The sequence below is a fragment of the Pezoporus flaviventris genome, unplaced genomic scaffold (assembly GCF_033815535.1).
Source record: "Pezoporus flaviventris isolate CSIRO_AGI_PZ_B2104156 unplaced genomic scaffold, CSIRO_AGI_Pfla_v1 ptg000001l, whole genome shotgun sequence".
NCBI classification, from domain to species: Eukaryota; Metazoa; Chordata; class Aves; order Psittaciformes; family Psittacidae; genus Pezoporus; species Pezoporus flaviventris.
The window spans coordinates 42763224-42783949 of NW_026892549.1; the positions used below are offsets into that span (position 1 = coordinate 42763224).

Below are 20726 nucleotides of genomic sequence, written 5' to 3' on the forward strand. Positions count from 1 at the left end.
GAACCTCGTACACTCAATTAGTAAAGATTGCCTGCTAATGGAAGTAAAATAAAATTAATATGTACTTGCATATATGCTGTTTTCCAACATGAAAAAAAAACCCAGATAAGTATGTATTATATCTGTAGGCATGTACTGGATCATTTATTAAGGGCTCTGTCATTGTTAAGCACAAAACTTTTTATGTTACTTATAATGCCATTAGCACTCAAATAATACTTCCGTATTTTAAATATGTATAGCAGCATTAGTCCCTTTAAAACTAGGTACTGGAGAAATCACAATCCATCAGTCAGAACTAGGATTAGACCTCATCACAGGCAAACATCAAATATTCAATGCAGTTTTATCAGATTATACTCACCATTTTTATTAAATTAAGAAACCTGCAACCCATGTCTTGGATGGAAAAAATCTTTTTTATAGTCTTTTCCCACTGACTGTTAGCTGTCTCCATTGCAATTTTATTTTCAGCCTCCTTGTTTGTTTGTGATGGTTCTAATTTATAGAATTCCTTCAGAGTTTGAATATCATCATTTATCTACAGAAAAATACAGAATAAAAATAAATTGAGCTGCTATAATCAGAAAGCATGTAGGCATAGCAAAACTGATTAAAAGCTTCTCAATTTTTTCCAGGTTTTAAGATCTATTATCCTCCCTAAAAAAATCTACACAAATATGAAATAGGAAAAAAGTTTTAAATAACCTGTAAATTAGTGGACGGCGAACAGACAGGTGGCAGCAATTGTTCCGTTTCTGTCACATATCAATGCGTCAATATTATAAACCAGTGTGTGTATATATATATATACATATATATATATATATTTAATTTAAAACCCCTTCAGAGGACTAGGTACTTCATTGGAAGTAGTGCAAGACAGCAGAAAAAAATTATATCAACATATGATAAATGTCTACAGCAACATATGATATGAAATATTTTTAAAACTATATGAAGCAAAATCAGTACATTTAGGTGAGAGCACATACACATAAGCATTTTTATTGCATATATAACGAGAGAGGACATGTGTGCAGGAGAAAGTAAAAAATTCAATTATAATACTTTCTACAATGACAATTTAAAACAGTTGAAAACCTGTACATAAACTAGTCATTAGGTTGATGCAAGTTCAATGATGAGGGCTGCTTGCCCTGATGGAGCTGATCTCCTTTAAGGTAAAAAGGAACTTATAAAGACTTGCAGTGCTTCTGTGGCACATTGTCTACTGGATTTAGCTAAAAGCACATTTTCAGTTGCAGTATTTTCACAGTCTAGTCAGAGAATAAGTAACCTGTACCTCCATAGTCAGCTTTAGAAAGGACACGTAGGTTTCTAGAATTTCTAGTCTTGAACTAATACTTTTTTCAATTTTTTTCAGTTCTTCATTTAGAAAGTCAGCTCTGCTAGAAAAAGCTGCCACCTGCTCAGGTTCAAACTCTTCCATATCTTCGATGATTCTCTCGGCTGCTTCCAGTTCATGTGATGTTTCCTTTGAAGGCAGAAACATATAACAGTAGGTATGATCCTGAAAAGAATTTGTGAATACTGATACCACATTGTTAATTTTTACTAGTATTGCTTTCTTATAAATCAATTAAATGTTATGTGCTTAAAATAACCATATTTTCATTACAACTTTGGATGTAGTTATTAAAATAGTTATTTTGAATGAAACAAAAAAAAAGTAGGAGTCTTAGTATTCAGATTAAGTAAATCCCTTCTCACAGTTACACAGAAGCATTCCATACAGAAACATAAACAGCCAGAACTGAACTATTCCCTTAATGAACAGTATAGCCCAATTTTCTGAAATCATTCCCTTGAGTTCAAATCCATCTTAAATGTTTTCCTGATACTCAGTTCTCACAGAAAAACTCAGTGTCCACTCTAGAGTGAGACCCAGAAGCACTCGCTCACCATAAGGCTACTGCTGTAATTGTTTTAAGGCCTGTTCTTATAGCACTTGGCCTTATGAATCGTAGTTCTACTCATGCCTTCATTCTTCAATCAAGAATTGCTTCCTAATATCAGACTAGTCCCTACCCATCAAGCTGCATATTCCAGCCGAAATCAATGTATTTGCATGCAGAAAATCTGCAAAAATAAAATAGAGACCAAATACTGGGTCATATCTTCTCCTGCATCATCTGTTACAGAAGAAAGTCACAGTATATTAAGAGCTGACATTTCTCATGATTTGGCTAGGATTCTGATTTTCAGATTCACTGTCTTAATTCAGAGCTTCATATATATCTATGTCTATGAGCTTATCTACTTTTATATATTTAACTCAATACCACTTAGCATACCTATCTCTGGCATTTAGCCTGGAGTGCAAACTCTGGCATATCACATTCCACAGAAAGAATAGGTAGGAGATATTTTTATTGTCAGGGTAGATTGTACACTTCCACAAATAGAAGAAAAAAAACCAAACACACTGGCATGCAAATATTTGTCAGAAGAGACACAAAAATCTGTTACAGAGTTATTTGCACTCTGTGTAGAACCAGGTCTTGGATTTCATAAACTCCTGCCTGAAACAAAAAAGAACTCCATATGAGTAATTGTGTTTTAAGAACTTCTCAAATATAGGATAACCATGTGTGTCAAGATCACGAAGAGGATTCAGCTGGTTCTAAGCCACTTTTAGATACCGCAGTAATGCTACCAGAGTTGGAAAGGGCCTGGATGTGACTTAAATATAATTTCAGCTGTGTTACAGAGCTGGGTGCTGCCGTGCTTTCATACCATGGTTGCATTCCCAACATGACCAATGAGTATCTAATGGCAACTTTAGAGCCCCCTTCAGAGTTTCTTCACCTGAAATATATTTTTTCCCTTTTGCTGATTCATCCTTTTTATTCACCATAATAAACCGAAAGAAAAGTTTTCTATGCCTCTGACTGTCTAGATAATTTTTAAACTTAGTGCCTCACGTAGGAGTAGAAAACCATATCTGAAGAGTCTTCCTATCAAGGGCTGATACCGGGATCTTGAGGTAGTAACAAATAACACTATGAGATAGAGACAAAGGGGATAACCAATGATATCAGAAGTACTGCCTTGTAAAGTTACCTGTGGTTTTGTTCACTAACTACAGTTTAAAACTAAACTATAAACCTATTTCCTTTCCAAGAATACACTAGAACCTCTCAGCCTCTCACCTTATTTAGACTTACGGAAGACATTTATTTCCTTCTAATAGTACTTAAGGTTAATAAAGTTTCTTTTCTCTTATTTTTTATTTTACCTTCATTTGTTCAGCCAGTTCAAGGTGCTTCTCCAAAACCCTTTCCGATTCAGACAGATATGAGCCAATCTCCATACCAACTGCAAGCATTGGGGTGATTTTTTTAATCGACTGTGATACCTTTATTTGAAAGTATTATTTATATAGTTAATTTATACAAATAGCCAGTATAACAACAGTATAAAACATGACTTTAGAATAGAATAGAAAAAAATGAAGTAACATTTGTCTGTTGGTGTTTAGATTATGTACTCTGGAATTTGTATTTTTGATTTTTAGATAATTATGTAATCCAGGAATGAAAATATAAAGGAAGAAAGTTCTACTATTTCTCCTAAGAAAATTCTAACAGGTATGGTAGAATTTAGGAAAAAAAATCCTCCTGTTTGCTCCCATTTAGTTGACTGTGCTTTCCATTATCAAATTATCCCAGGCTTATTGTTTCAGTAAGGCACAACTGCATTAAAACCTAGATATTACTCGGCAGAAAAACTCCTATTATGCTCTGTCTTCCTGTTTGGGCTTTTGTTTGTTTATGTGTGGGGTTTTTGTTGTTTGTTTTCACAGAAAGTACATTTAAAGGTTCTCTGTCAAGTTAAGAGGCCAATTTTTATGCTGATACATATACACAACTCCATTTCATTGTCACTGTAAAATGTTATATATGCGTGGTGATAACAAATCACCTTATGAAGAGGCACAGGCAGACACAGGATGCATAGTTATTATCAGACGTGCCAATTCACATGTAACATCTATTCTAAGAAGTGGCTGCTGAGGTTCAAATTTTATTAAATAATGCTCAAGGGCAGTTGAATTTAGGAACAAATTTTTTGTGACACTTTGCATGAAATTGGAGAAAAAGTTTTTTTGCTTGGTAGGAATATAACAGTAAGTGTTGTTCACTGTAATGAATGATCATGCATTATGACTCAAATCTTCAAAGTCTTCCCTAATGCAAGACTGGGAAGAAATTGATTAGAGCAAACTGCAGAATGAAATCATATGCCAAAATTGGGTCTACATTTTTAGTATTATAAAATATCTGATTGCAGACTTAATTATTCAGTCATTAAATTCATTTACGTTTTTGGTCTATGATCTGGGATTTTCTTCATATGAATCTTGATAAAAGATTATAATTTTAAATTTTAATTTATATATGGAAACTTGTGTAGTGTCTAATCCAGCTCTGATGAGTTATTGAAAAGTTCTGCACTACTATCGAAAATTCAACATCTTAAAGAAAGCTCTGATGTCCTTGATGCATCAGTATCTTAATGAATTATGGGAATTTTTATAGTGAATAGAATCTACTCTCCTTCAGCCTTACTGAAAATTTGCTGTGGTTCACAGCCACCATGCTTATTAACCCTCAATTTTGCCACACTTCTATTTTTATCTACTACCAAATGAAAAAGAAGTCACAGAAATGATGTAGGAAACCTGCATGAAGGTCACTGTCCTGATTGCTCACTTCTTTTCCAAAATTAAAAATTATAATATCTCATTTTCTAAGCAAAACCATGTTTTATTGAAAATCCCTGGTAAGGCATTCTCACAGGCACAGCTGTATTTTTTGGAACAGCTTTAAGCTTTTTCATGCTGATAACAGCATTCAGAATTCTAACTACAAGTGTGGGCTCTCTAACAAACTAGTACGTTATTTGTACTTATTTGAGTTAACTTTAAAATTCACATAGCTAAATTACAGAAATACAATATACTGTTCATGAATACATTAAGAAGATGACATGTTATGATGTACCTTATTTAGATGATCTTCAAGAGAGGCAGTCCATTGTTGTTTCTCCAAAGTAAGTTCTTTATAATCTGGACCCTGCTTGATCAATTGATCTACTTTTTCTTTAACATATTCCATCATTTTCTGAATTCCTGTCACCCAGGAGCTAAAATGGAAAATTAGAACTGTTGTTATTTCTCAGCTTTGCTCAACAATCAGGATGATAATGATTAAGAACAACACCTTCCTCCCTGACTTGTGTGGCAAGTAACTTACGAATTTTAGACCACGAGCCTTAAAAAAAAAAAAAACAACCAAGAGAAATACCAAAATTAATTCAAATAAAATTAATAATGAGTAGAACACATGAAAGACATTTCCAAACAAGTAATTTATCGCCAATGCATACATTAGATTTGTGTGCCAGATATCCTGATTCACTGAGAAATACCTCATTTAATAAATAATTCTACCTTTAGTTAAACTATTTAAAGACTAAAACCACAAATGTAACAACCTAAAAAGACATAAAATATATAGCATATCACTTCTACTTTAAAAAGAATACTTTCTTTGGACTTTCAGATATTCCAATATTTTTACAGTAGCTGAAAAAAAGGAATGTCTATAGGTTCTAAGTCAACATTTCCAAAGATTTTGTTTTAACAGGGTAAAAGACAACATAAATTTACAAAACAAAGACCTGTCTTATAACTTAAAACATCTAATATCAGGGAAACTATTCACAATCTGAATACTTGAGTCCTCTTCAAATTGTAAAGAAGTTACTGCACAGAATTAGGATCTGAAATTTTTGTGTTAAAAAAAAAGAAAAAAAAAAGAAGAAACCCACATATCCATTGATTTTCTATGGAAATTTATTAATTGTAAGAACTTTCGTAAGACAACCAATTCAAAATAAAATTTTTATTACTGCAGGTTCATCAGAAACTTATGTTAATACAGGTACTTATTGAAGGTTTCCTTCTCTGCCCTGTAAAATTAAAGGAAATTTTGTCCTCACTTCAGGCAAGGCTCAGAGAGTTAAACTATGCAGCCTCAAAGAAAAGCTTTATTCTACACTATTAAAAGGTATTATGGCATTAATAGGCCATTCTGTTTGAATTTGATCTGAATTTGGTCATAAAAATTCCAAATATTAAGGCCTTTTAAGTCCTTTTCAGGGAGTAAGTGGTTTCAAATTTTCCAAATTACTCTTTCAAAAACTAGCAGTCTCTTAGTTTGTGCTTTATCCTTTAACTCTAAAAATATCAGTCCTCTATTTGAGTACTCCTTAAAAAGAAATCTGTTTAAAAACATGTACTAGCACCAATCCTTTTAAAAAAGCAATAAGAGAGCAAGATTTATAGGTCTTGAGAATGACAATTTAGATCTCAATAAAATCTTTGAAAGTAACATTAGTTTGTTATGAGTTAACACAATAGATTTTATCAGAAGTAAAATACAGACAGTTCTTACAGTCATGGGCAAGCTAATTGGCTGGCAAAGTAATAAAGGTTCTCTAAATGAACAAATGAAAAAAATTTTTATATTTTTTTTTCTTAGAATTAATGTATATTTGCTCCTCCTGTTTTTCTAGCTGGTTTTAATTTAAAAATTATTGCTCAAAAATCAGACTTACCAATACTTTATTTTTGAAACACTTTAGGATTACGAGAAAGAGCTGCCTTCTGTCACTTTTCTATATTCCTGTTCCAGTGTGAGCATTTTCATTTATTTGGATTATCTTTTTGTATAAGGCTGCTACATGCCTCATGATGATTTGAAAGTAGGACAGAATTATCATATTTCTCTGGTTTTACTGTGAGTTGTATTTGAATAATGCTGCTGAAGTCAGTGTGATTAGCCTTAAACATAGTCCTCGCTCAGCCTGAGGGAATCAGTGTTAGATTTATAAATCATAAACCACTACAGTCTTATCATACGCATACAAACTGCCTGGCTTATTTTTCAGAATTCTAAAAATAAAAATAACAAAACAATGTGGATACAGAAATCCATCTACATTTTAATTCTCTTAATACTCAAGTACTCTATCATCTCTAGGTGCATTTAAACCAATATTACACAAGGTAGCCACTTTGATAGCGCATTAAAAAATGCATTTTCCAGTATCGTCATTCAGAAGATCCAATGCAATTGAGGGCTTCATCTCATCAAAGTTAACAAAGAGTCACCCAACCTAAGCAAGGTCAGATGATTCCTTCTTTTTTTATTAATAAATATATTGCCTGAAAAACTGGAGGTTATACTGGTCAGGTTATACCTTTTCGTCTGTCAGAACAAAGCAGCTTTTTTGAAAAGATACCTAAACTTTTTTAGATCCACATCCTTTACTGCCTTCAAATGGTGACTTCAAATTTCCCTTAGGATTTCCAGTTTAGTTAGATAAAGGAAATGGAAAGCCTGTAACAGCAGTTAAGACTACCAATGAATTGTGAAATAAGAGGAACAAAATATTAATTGAGATTGTCCTGATAAGAATTCTGTTTTCTGTCCAAATCTTACTCTGCCCCTCAAGCTGTTCATGCAAATCTTACTGTCCCTTGTGGTTTAATCACTGGGCTAAATACTGGCCAGCATTTACAGATAACACAGAGGTTTATACATGACAGAGAGGCATCACTTTTTCCTCCTTCAATGCATTAACGTTTCTGGCAGAAATTAATATTCTTGTACATAACCTTTTACCACATTTGCTGAGAACTCACTGTGTCACCTTTACTAGGTTTATACACTGGCTGGGGGCATCCCGGGTATCTCCTAAAGCCATATGTTATGCAAAAAAAACCCAAAACTTAGACTTATCATGGTATACAAAAAGAGTCAGGATCCTCCTTGTAGCACTGAGGACTAGCCCCATGCTAAATTGCATCTGGAAGAGACTAGCCAGCAGGTTACTGCCCTCAGTTAAGAGCTTCTGAAACTGCATCTGGAGGCCAGTTTGCCTAATCTGGGTCCCCAAAGCATAAGACAGAGGGACAAGCTAAAATGAATTGATCAGAGGCCACTAAGACAGCTGGAGGTTGGAGCACATTATGTACAAAGGGATGCTAACAGAGGTGAAGAGGTTGTCTTAACTGCTGTCTTTATTTATGATGTGTGGTTATACAAAAGACAAGATCAGAGTATTTTCAATGGTGAACAGCAGAAGGCCGAGGCAATGCTCACAAGTTGCAGCAACAGAAATCTTGACCAGATATAAGAAAAACATGTTTCACAAGGCAAGTGTTCAAGCGTTATCACAGGTTGCCCAGATATGCTATGGAATCTCTATCCTGAGCAACCTAATCTGACAGGCTTTGAGCAAAGGATTGTACCAAATTACCTCCAGAGTTTCTTGCCAGTTTAAATTATTCCATGACTGTAATCCTCAAGCCCATGCTTAGGCATATAAAGTGTTTCACCTGCACAGAAGTACTAGCACTACTCATTGAAATATATGGCAAATTCATTACATTCAGGCAATGAGGCCTGAAGGCAGCAGGGAAAAGCTGAACAGCCATAATATTCTGTGTTTGCTTTCTTAGAAAGGTACTTATTCACTTTTATGATGCAAGTGGGCATTTAAAATATTTGAGATCCTGGGATTTTTCACTGTTCTTTAAAACAGCAAAACACATTTCTAGTGAGACTTCCTATCGACATTGTTTTAAGTTTCACCTTCTTTAAATCCCTGCTGCTTCAGCTGTAATGAGCAGCCAACATGGTTTTACCAAGGGGAAGTCATGTTTGACCAACCTTATAGCCTTCTATGAGGAAGTAACTAGGTGTCTGGATGACGGCAGAGCAGTAGATGTGGTTTTTCTTGATTTCAGTAAGTCATTTGATACTGTCTCCCACAGCATCCTCATAGATAAGCTAAGGAAGTGTGGGCTTGATGATCAGGTAGTGAGGTGGATCAAGAACTGGTTGGAAGGAAGAAGGCAGAGAGTTGTGGTCAATGGGGCAGAATCTAGCTGGAGGTCTGTGACTAGTGGAGTCCCTCAGGGGTCGGTGCTGGGACCAGTGCTGTTTAATATTTTCATCAACGACCTGGATGAGGGAACTGAATGTACCCTCAGCAAGTTCGCTGATGATACTAAACTGGGAGGAGTGGCTGACACACCAGAGGGCTGTGTTGCCATTCAGCGAGACCTGGACAGGCTGGAGAGTTGGGCGGAGAGGAACTTGATGAAATTCAACAAGGGAAAGTGTAGAGTCCTGCATCTGGGGAAGAACAACCCCATGTACCAGTACAGGTTGGGGGTTGACCTGCTGGACAGTAGCGAAGGGGAAAGTGGGTAGGAGGATGACCATGAGCCAGCAATGTGCCCTTGCGGCCAAGAAGGCCAGTGGCATCCTAGGGTGCATTAGAAAGGGTGTGGTTAGTAGGTCAAGAGAGGTTCTCTTCTCCCTCTACTCTGCCTTGGTGAGGCCGCATCTGGAATATTGTGTCCAGTTCTGGGCCCCTCAGTTCAATAAGGACAGGGAACTGCTTGAAAGAGTCTAGTGCAGAGCCACAAAGATGATTAAGGGAATGGAACATCTCTCTTATGAGGAGAGGCTGAGGGAGCTGGGACTCTTTAGCTTGGAGAAGAGGAGACTGAGGGGTGACCTCATCAATGTTTACAAATATGTAAAGGGTGAATGTCAGGATGATGGAGCTAGGTTTTTTTCAGTGATGTCCAGTGATAGGACAAGGGGCAATGGGTGTAAACTGGAGCATAGGAGGTTCCATGTGAACATCAGGAAAAGTTTCTTTACTGTGAGAGTGACAGAGCACTGGAACGGGTTGCCCAGGGGGGTTGTGGAGTCTCCTACATTGGAGATATTCAAGGCCCGCCTGGACAAGTTCCTGTGTGATGTACTCTAGGATACCCTGCTCTTGCAGGGGGGTTGGACTAGATGACCTTTTGAGGTCCCTTCCAACCCTTGGGATTCTGGGATTCTGTGAATGCTTTGCTGTTTTTTAAATTATGTTTTCTAGGAAGAAATCTTGCCTTCTATTATTTACTTATAGAGTATCTTGAGCAGCACTTTGGCACACAGAAGGTCTGCCTGTTGCACTACCCGTTTTTCCTGAATTTTACCAGAAATGACCGATAGCATTATTTTGATAAATTCATCCCATTCTTCTTGATGTGTGTTGATGATATCTTACTATCCCACTTCTGATTTGGACTATTTGAATATTTTTTTAATTCTTAATAGGGTAGAAAGAAAATTAATGACTTGTTATTTTAGATATTCATTCTATAAATTTCTTCAGAAATCCTAACATTAATTAATGCCATGCAGACATAATTTGAAACACAACATCTGCTTCTACTGAAGTAATGTTTAGCAGAACATCAAGTCCTAGAGAACAGCAGCATGTGTTCTGGAATTATGGCTGGTTTAGGAATCACTGAGGAAAATCCCTTTTCTTTCCATTTGATTAAAATACAAGGAGATGCTGAAGCAGTAACAAAAGCTGTAGAGCCAGCTGTAAAGCACATGTTCTCAAAACAACTGTTTCAATTTTCTACGTTGTCCCTTTGCTAGGCTCAAGCCAATTACATCTGGGGTGACAGATAAAAGCAGTTTAGACAAAATTTTTTGCAAGTTCATGTGATCAAATGAAAATTTTCTCTAGACTTTCACTTGCTGTGTTGAACTAAAGCTATTCTAAACCAGGGACAATTAAGGACATAAGCATGTAATGGGAAGGTAGAGCTAAGCTGACAACTAGCCAACCATCAGCCATGTTCATTAGCTCTGTCTTTAAAATAGAACTCAGTAGTATGAGGGGTATTTATTCTTATTGCACCAGAATCCTACTAAGACTTGAAAAGCAGGAGATAATAAGCCTCTAGGACTAGGATTCTAAACTAAGTCATGCTTTGAATTAGTGCAAAAATCATATCAGTGGAGTACATTATCACTGCCATTAACAAAAGCTTTGGAAAATAAAAGCGCTATAATTAAAACTACTAAGAACTGGAGAAACATCAGTATTTTCCACACTTGGCTTAACACCTGTATTTTTGTCTTGCAAAAATCACAGTATAATTACTAGAACGATGACTTTTGAAAAGGTCAAAAAGGATTACATTGGGAAGCATGGAGTTTTCATAGCCACTGATGTCTTAATTTTCATTTACATGCATTTACTTTTCAAAAAATGTTAACTAAATGATGGTTTCTGTACACTGCCCTAATATACCATTCCACTGTTTGACAGCACTCTTACAAGTAGCATGTAGCATTTCTAAGGATTTCTTGTTAAAGAGATTGGTTTGTATAAATACCAACAAATAGGTATGTCAGAAACTTTGTGTTTCAGGTCATGTAAGTGCACAACTACTTAGTTTACTACACTGGCTCTTAATTGCAGTCTGATTCTAATTAGTCAAGTTATAAAGCAACAGGTAGATATGGAGAAATACAGCAGATATGAAAACATAGAGGGAATACCTGTGAGAATCTGCTTTATTAAGTAAGGTTTTTCCCTTCTGCAAGGCAGTTGCTGTGCAGCCTTTAATTGCTTCTTGTAGTTCTTCATACTTCATTGTCAAGATAGGTAAATGTAAGCCTTCTGAATTAAATATTTTAAGATAATTGTCAATACCTTCCAGACCATCAAGTACCTGCAAAACCAAACAAAAAGCAACTGCTTTAAATATATCTACTTTAATTGTGCATGTATATTTAATTTACTTTAGGCCTTGGTATTGACTTTGCAGGTTACAGAATACAGGTATAATTCAACAAAAGTTAATGTAAGCATGGTCATGCAAAATTATGATTAACTCTTTGAATTTAAAACTATTAATTTTTTTCAGCAATAATCAGGCCCATTTGACATAATGAAGCAGAACCAAAATAACAAGAGTAATACAGCACATTAGTACACAGTTTTATTGAAGGTCACTCTTTAAGAGTTTTACCAAAATTCTCTTTCTTGTAATGTTTTAAAAACATCAAATGTATATTCAACAAGTACATTGTAGTTAAAATATTTTTATTATAAAGGTAGGCTTTGATTTTGAACATATGCAGCTTCGGATTTCTTATTCACAGTTTTCCTTTAGCGCAAGAGGAACTTTCTCATTCAAATACCAGGAAAAAAGTGATGGAAGTACTCTAAAGGGACTCCTGCCTTTTTAGACAGAGTAAGGACAGCACTGCAATACTCCATTATTAAAGTTAATAAATACTAATATTTGTAAAATAGAAATGTGCCCAAACGTACTGTGCAAAATTACCATCATAGCATAGGCACTATATTCTCTCACACAAATTTTTGTTGCTCTAAACAAAGAAAAATGTGAAATCTAAATAAAGCAAATCAGTAGAAAATGTCTAATAGCATTAATTTCTCATTGAATGTACACATTTATGTAATAAAGTAAAAATCTAATGACTATTACATGGATTACTTTGTTTACATATTTTTAAAAAGAAAACAACTGCTTTTACACCACCAAACTTGTGTTCTGACTTTGCAAATCTCTGTATATACTCTAAGCATTACTTCAGTGAATAATTTTGCAGACTTACATACTGAAAACATATTGATCTCAAACCCTCAGTTCGTCACTGAGAATTTTGAGACAACAATATATATGTTAAAATGTATATATGTATATTAAATAATCAACTTAATGCATATATATATACTAAATATATCAATTTAAATACACCAAATTTAAAATTACTACATCTGAAGGGCAAGAGAACTTTGAGACTGACTAAATTTTACTTTAAAGACTTTTACAAGGTTTTACACTCATAAAAAATTGGAAGACAAAAATTCAGTGAGATTATCAGGGACAATATGATCCAGCTTGTTACAGCATATCACATATGATCCAAGAATTCAGCAGCTGAGAATGAACCTTATATTGCCGACTCAAAATAGCAAGGAGAGAGGCCTGAACTCTCTCAAACAACTGAAACCAATGCAAAAGAAATTAAGGAAAATAAAGAAAAGAGCATGAGCAAAAGTAATTAAACTTCTATACACAATAGATTAAAATAGGACATGCATACTAAATTATTGAGTCTGCCAGGTTATTTTTACTGTATGGTCACTTCAAAGCAAATTAAAATGACTTTTAATTTTTTGATGGCACATAGGAGGGGAAAAAAGTAAATAAATAAAAAAGCAGCATCTAAAATAGTTAGAAGAAAGTATATATGTCCTGGAGTTCAAAATCAAAAGTTGAATTTTGATGTAACTTATGCACCAAAGTATCAGATACTCCACAGCTAACTAAAACTGTGAATCTGCAAACAGATCAAACTCAGTAAAAGCCTTATTTATCTACTTAAAGCTATTCCAGTGAACGTTCAAGCTTTTACCATACCAAATCAATCTTAGACTACTTCACATATCATTTCCCAAGTATTCTCAGACGATACCTACATAGACATCCCCCTGCAGAAAGTCAAACTGAAGGTAACTACATAAACACAGACATAGAAATGGATTGATATTTGAAGAAAAGCTTAGAAAGGAATGTACGTGATTACAAAAGAGCCAAGGAGCTTGCAAACATGCAGAAAAATATTGCTTGGTGCAGCCAAACGTACAAGAGAACACAGCCAAATGCATACCAGAACTTAAGAGCACAAACACAATGCAAGGGCTATATCTGAGAGTTTATTTTCCTGAATTCATTAAAAATTAAAATGACAATGAGACAAGATCTATAAGTTCTCTTTGAGTTGGTTCAAAACAGCTAATACTCTGTTTTGTTACATGTAAAGAGAGTCCAGATGCTCAGGTATACCCTGAGAAGAACTGTTGGAATTATACTAACTATAGTGTTTTCTTCACTCATACACATAACAGATGTAATGGCACGCTGTGCAGACACGCCTGAGCTACTGCTTTCTTCAGCAGACACTTCCACAAAGCCCAGCCCTGCATTCTGAAAAGATGTTACCTTTCCTCCCAAAGCAATAGACATATATTTGCATAGCTCCTTGTCCAAACTAGAAGAAGCAAAAGATATCTCTCTCACTTCAGGGGTCTTTAGATAATTTCAATGCCAAGTATTGCTTACTTGTGAAAAAAAAACAAACAAACCCCACCGAAGGAACAGAGTACAGGTTGAAGATAAATGTGATTATAGCCCCACCTGGCGCTCAAAACAAAAATTAGTGCAGGCAAAGTCAAGATTATTTTTTCAGCACATTTCGGCACATTTAATGGAACTATGAAGGTTGTTATTGGATCTACCCATGGAAGTGATCTGGTTTTAAAGCTTCTATAAACGACCTGCAAACAATATTGCAAAAAATAAAATTTGGTGTTTGGACATTTTAAAATATAAACTTTTCCAACTAGTCTTCTAACTAAAAGTTTGGAGAGAAAAGTCTGCATTACTAATACTGCTTGGTGCACATGCTCTTGAAGAACAGGCTTGTTGTAAAATGGAAACAGAGAGATTTCACGTTTTAAGCTTATTCTTTAATGCTGAGGTCATCCTTCGTGGAAAATTTTCAGATGTAGCAGCTTATTTTAAAAATCATCAGACTTGAAACTCAATGGGACACCTTCAGATAGTAATGTCTCAGTGCTTAGTATTTCCAAAAAGCAAATAAACCCTTGTTTTCTTTAACTTCAGGGTAACAGGCAGTTGGTCAGCACCACTGACTAAAGACCTAATGCTTCAAATGCTTTGTGCCCCAAATCAAGGCAACAAAATTGACCACCTATTTTTTTAAGATAGCTCTCTGATCTGATAGCTCACACATGGAAAAGGCTTGAATAAGATCCCTGCTGACATCAAAGACTGATGAGACAGACAGTTCTTCCTTCTGTTCTAACTCAAATTTCCTTTAACAAATGTTGTATCTTAATACCAACATGCAATAACAGAACTTACGTTTGTTATATGGTAAGCAAAACAAATTACTAAGTTGCTTCTTGCTTTAACTAGAGAATATTATCAGTCCATAGTTAAAAAAAAAAAATCTAATACAACTGTGATAAATTGTTCTGATATCTAATTTATTCACTTTTTAAATTACATGCTCTAGTACTAGCTGGAATGTCACAAAGTGTGACATCTGTCCATTTTTTTACCTGCTGGATAGAAAAAATCATATGCTATTAAAATCTCCATGCCCATTTGGTGTTTATAGACTGACCACCTTCATTACTTACTGCTGTCACATAAATTAGAAATATTATAAGCAGAAAAATATCAGCAAGCAATCCACAGTACTCCACTGGAAGATCATATGTTGATAAAAATCCCTACTTGTGTTACCATTTTAAAACAGATTTGGCTCTGAATAGAATTAAAATGGCTTGAGGATTTTGTATTATTCACTTTCACCATCAACACATGAAATAGTAATATAAACTTACAGAAGTCTGTTATAACACTATTGCCACCTTTATTGATCCTTCTATGATCTTCTCCTCAAACCTACTCTTAACCTGGTATATCAATAAATGGATTTTAACTAATGATATTAAGCTCCCTCAATTCTTTATTGATCAACTTTTATACCAGTTGCTTTTTGAAAAATTAAAAATTTAGCTTTAAGATATTCCTTCTTTGGTCATCGATGATTTACCTATTATCACCACATAACATTAAGGACAATAGAAACACAACCTACACAAACTAAGCAATGCGTAGAGTTCAGTAGACAAGTAGGCCCCTCTTAGACTTCCCATGTGAGAGCTACAGGTATCTAATTCTGGAATCTGAATCACTGCTTGTTCCCATGAGCACAGCAGTGATATAAATTATTGCCTATACAATATCTTACTGACCTCAATATAGTTGTGGGCCTCAATTCATCATTTGTCCTGTGACTAAAGGTGTTTTGTGCTGTCATTGGCTGCTTCCATGTTACATCATGTCTAGACCACGTAGTATATAATGTAGTATGAGGAATTGTATATTGTCCTTGATTTTTCTCATGTCTGATTTTTAATTAGCCGCCTGTGGAGAGCACTGCAAGTATAGCTATTGTTTCCAATATCCATACTAGCTTGTAACCATTTATGTATTTTAGAGCTCCTGTATCTTCATAAAGCATTATGCTGTCATGACAGAGCCCATGATCTTAAAGTCCAGATAGTATTTCCCAAGTACCTTTTTTTTGAAAATGAGTACTATTCTCCATATAATTTAAAAAATAAAATAAATAAATAAATAAATTTAAATGCATGTGCCATTTTGGATAGAAGTTTGAGATGAAAGGTCATATTAAAGGATAATTGGATTTGTAATTCTCCATTCCAAACTGTTTAGCAAACCCTGTTTGCATAAATGCACATGTATCATTCTTTAAGAGCACACCGACAGTTGTATTATCAAGTTATTATTACAGACTTGGCTTCTTACCAACCTTGCCAGCAGAGTGAAAAAAGTCATTGGCCTCTTGTAGCAGGGCTTTCCTTCCTTCCATATGGAAGCACACTTCTTCTTGTAACAGACAGATTTTCTGATTTGAAAGCTTAAGATGTTCTTTTTCTGTATAGTCCTCTGAAAGCAAAATCTTATGTGCTTCAGCTGTCAGCTGTTCCACAGTGGAATTCCATTCCTAACAAGAAAAATGCCATTTTAGTCAACTATACCTAGAAAAGTAATATACCTGCACAATGACAATAGAAATACTGGAAAACATGTATTGCATTTATATGACTGAAAGATACCACTACTTCCAGTTGGAGTGACTTCTCAGAAAGTTTAGGTTTTAGTGACAAGAGTTTTCAGCAGCGTCATCCTATGTTCTTTGACAGTTTCACAGGCAGAAATAGCAGTTACTAGTGTATCTGCTGAGAAAAATAATCTAGATGATAACATGAAGACATGAAACTTCTGCTTGGTAAGACCAGACTCCCATGACAAACATCCTCTTCAGCCCAACTATTTAACCCAGAACAAACTAAAATACTGCCTACATAATAACTGCTTCCATTGATACAATTTCTGCTAAGAGCCATCTGTACATCAAATCTAGGGATTAAGCCTTCATGAACAAAATTTTTTCCTTACAATTTTTCACCTATGATAAACATGATTTCAGTGTTCAGTCATAATACCTTCTTCAGGTAATAAAGAGGTATTGAAAGATGCACTAGACTAGACATCCTAAATGGAAAGAAACTTTAACTTGGAGTGAGTTGAGAAAAACAGCATTTCACATCATCTTGCCTTGCATCTACTGCTTTGGTATTAGTTACTGCTTTAGCTTTGCTGTTTTTCTGTAGAGAAAATCTTAAAATAGTAAAACTGTTTCACAGTGTACTTTATCCTGCTGTGCTTCTGAATACCTAAAATTGGTGCCTTATTGTGCTGTTCAAAATGAAAGGAGCATCTGATGTTATTCTGCAATTCCCCATGCCTTAGCATGTTTTCTCCACTTTTTCTGGCAATGAATTAGAAAAGAGAAGGACCTTTTTGAAATTTATTTAGAATTTCCTTCCACAGATTTTTATCAAATGTCTTATAAAGCAGACAGAAAAATATTTTAAAACATTTTTTTTCATTAAACCACTCATATTTGTGCATATGGCAGAACAAGATTACAGGTTAGAGTATTTTCAGCATGCTTACATAATTTTTGGGGGTTTCAGGTTTTTTTCAGGGAAATTATTGCTGGTGGCTTGGAATTTTTCCAAGCAAAAGTAATCTGGTTATTCAGAGATTAATCTGGGGCCTAGTAGAAGCTTTTTCTGTTTGTTTTGTCTGTTACTGGTAAGTAGCTATAGCAAAATCTTTCTTGACTTTTTTTGTTTTATTTTTCTTTCAAATTAAAATAATGACCACTTCTGAGATCAGGCTGCAATAATCTTCAGCCTGTACTGAAGCCCTGCACTATATTGTTTAATGCACAATCCCCTTTTATAAAATCCCATCCTTGTCTCTCTGTCCTAAGTAATACTCAGTGACAATGAGGATTTTGAGGATAATTATAGTCTGCTGTGCTGTATTTGTCCCTTTTTACCTGAAAAATTGATTGGCCTATTTATGAATTGGGTATAGATTCCCGACATCCAATTGTACTACCATGCAGTGTCATCATCTTCCAATACTTGCAGCTGGCATGACTGGTCCCAAAAGCATTCAATGGTCAGATTATAATAAAAATTGCACTTATATTTAAATATATAGTTTTTATGAGAATTAGAAAACAACACTGCAACTGGGAACTTTTTGGGGGGACTAATAATAATTAACCTAAAAAAGGCAAAAAAGTGTAGTTGAATATGTGAATACTCATTTCATTATTATACGCTATTTGTAAAATAATTAAAAATTTATTGCAGAATGAAAAATGCATATTTTAATGTGTCAGAAAAGGAAATTGCTTAGTTAGCTTAGAAGCAGATGCAAAAAAGAGGATTTCACAGTAACAGCATTCATGAACCTGCTTGACACAAGGTACCCAGTTGCAGCTTCCTAGGTGATATTAAAGCAGAGGTTAAACTCGATCTCATTTAGACTGAGGCAAGTTTCTAACCTTTCTCACAAGCTCAAAATCTCTATTTATTATAATATAGTTTTAAATATTCCATGAACATTACAACCTTACACACTCCCTGAGGGCATTAAATGTAGTCAGACTCATTTGTTATCCTACTTGATCATAACTCAAGCTTGGTTCAATTTTCTACAAAATAGCTAGCAACAATTTCACTTTCAGCTTTCTGTTTAGAAGGAAATGTCTCTACACATAAAAAGGCTATTCTTTCCATCAGCAGGACATGCAAACTCAGTGGGAAAATATCAGTTTTTACTGTCCTTCAGCCTTCTACATGTTAAATTCCTAGCAATCTGGCAGTCAGCAATAAAATATTTGTTTTTCATTTTCCCTGAAAGGAACACAAAGCTTACTATTACCTTGACTTTTCAGTTTTCCAAGAAGTGCTTGGGAAATCCTCTATCCTGTTAAAGACACACTGCAGTCTATGTGTCTATGCTCAATGCCTCTCCTTAGCTCATGTAATTGGTCTTACTTTTCCTTATGGTAGTAAGTCCTTTAAACACTTGCTTTCACTATTCCATTTGGCAAAGAAAAGGAACTCCTTCTAGGTTATTTGATTTTCAATTAAATATGATGAATTAAACTATTGTGGCTTTAAGTCTAAAAAACTTGAACTTTTTGTGGCTTCAGCAAGTACCTAGCATAAGCCTTCAACCATGAAAAGGATTATTAGACAAAATCATAATGCATATCGTTCTTCTTTCTGTACTTACGGTATTGTTGCTAATTCAGACAGCAAATTACAAGAATAGCCTTTCTGTACAGAATATGGGGAAGACTAATGACCATTTAGCTAGTTCTAAAATTCAGCAATACTTTAGGACACCTCAAGTATTTCTATGTGTCCCTCTTTCTCTGGAAATGCAGTTTACTCATTTACTGCCTGCTACTTCTGCTTTTCTTGTGCCATAGGTCTGTAAAAGCTTTGCAACAGAATTTAGGTCTTTATACTAATCTTCCCTAGATGAAGTAAATGTGTTTTCTGACATGCTGCTTGGAGAAGCATTCAAAATATTATTCTCATACATGACAACGCTGAAGCAGCTAAGTGTAAATTATGTAAACAGGCAAACATCTGATATTCAGCTACAAAGCTTACAAAGAAACATAACTGTGAAGAGTCATAAACCTGATAGTTGCTATCAACACTAGAGCCAAACACAATTGCTTGAAAATCATTGAGGAATGATCCTCACCCAGGAACAGCACACACCTGATGACAGCACGATTGAGGTATCTCAAAAAAGGTTCTAAATACATGCAATTTAGGTCATACAAATATCCATTTTATATGTGTATTTATATATGTATCAACATTTCCTTCAATCCCATCTTGCCTTTATGAGTGACAGAAGTGGCTGGCATTTTATTCTTCCTGAACATTAAAATTTTGTAATATTCTAATAAAATTGTTTGTTTTTTGCAGCATGGTTTACTATGTAAACTACCAGTCTGGTACTTATCACTAAATTGAAAAAACAGCTAAACAACATCAAGGATTACTCCTCTTTTACCTTATCAATAATTTTCAAAGTTTTAAATGAGAAAAACACTGACAAACATGGAGGCCTGCATTAAAAGTAGTAAAATGAAAAAATATCTTCTTAGGCCTTTAGAAATATATATCTTATGCACGCGTACCATCTACTCCTATATGTGCTTATTAAATGCCTAAGTTCATGTTTTGCTATTAATTTTTAAGTTGCTTCAGTGATCAATCATCATATTTCTTACTTTCACTTTGACTTCCATTTCTTCAAGCTCTTGAAGTAACTCTTCATTTTCCAATAGAGATGAGCCTAAGTTTTGCTTGTGAAAATAACCCCTGATGTTTTTCTTGTACCAGGATATTACCTAAATAATAAAAAATTCAGACAGTGAAGAATTTGAAAAATAACTGTCCACTTTTTTAATAAGTACCAAACAGCTACATGAACAAATGAAGCCCTAATTTTCATTCTTATAATTTTCCATCCCTAATGTTCATGCTTTTGTTCAATTTGTATAATTTAAGATGTTAATAAATGCAGAAGGAAAGGATTGCCATTAAAACAAACACATACTGCAGCGTATGTAACAAAACATTAAAAAAAAGTATTAATCCAGTATGACCAAATTATAAATTAACACAGTAAAAGCAAAATCAAGATATAAGCCCACATAGAATAAACATGGTTTATAACATAGTAAAGATATTTCACAGTTTTCCTAGAA

The 20726-nt window shown here is 34.6% G+C and overlaps 1 protein-coding gene across 2 annotated transcripts in view; it reads right to left on the minus strand.

Annotated features, from left to right (window-relative positions):
* Window positions 1-20726, minus strand: part of CCDC141 (coiled-coil domain containing 141) — a 92439-nt gene that overhangs the window by 34629 nt on the left and 37084 nt on the right. For both annotated transcript variants that reach the window (XM_061454548.1, XM_061454556.1), the window contains exons 9-15: window positions 20247-20366; window positions 16371-16565; window positions 11466-11638; window positions 5031-5172; window positions 3263-3382; window positions 1307-1498; window positions 365-541 (exon numbers count right to left, since the gene is read on the minus strand). In XM_061454548.1, coding sequence (XP_061310532.1) covers window positions 365-541; window positions 1307-1498; window positions 3263-3382; window positions 5031-5172; window positions 11466-11638; window positions 16371-16565; window positions 20247-20366 — 1119 coding nt within the window. The remainder of the gene's footprint in view (window positions 1-364; window positions 542-1306; window positions 1499-3262; window positions 3383-5030; window positions 5173-11465; window positions 11639-16370; window positions 16566-20246; window positions 20367-20726) is intronic.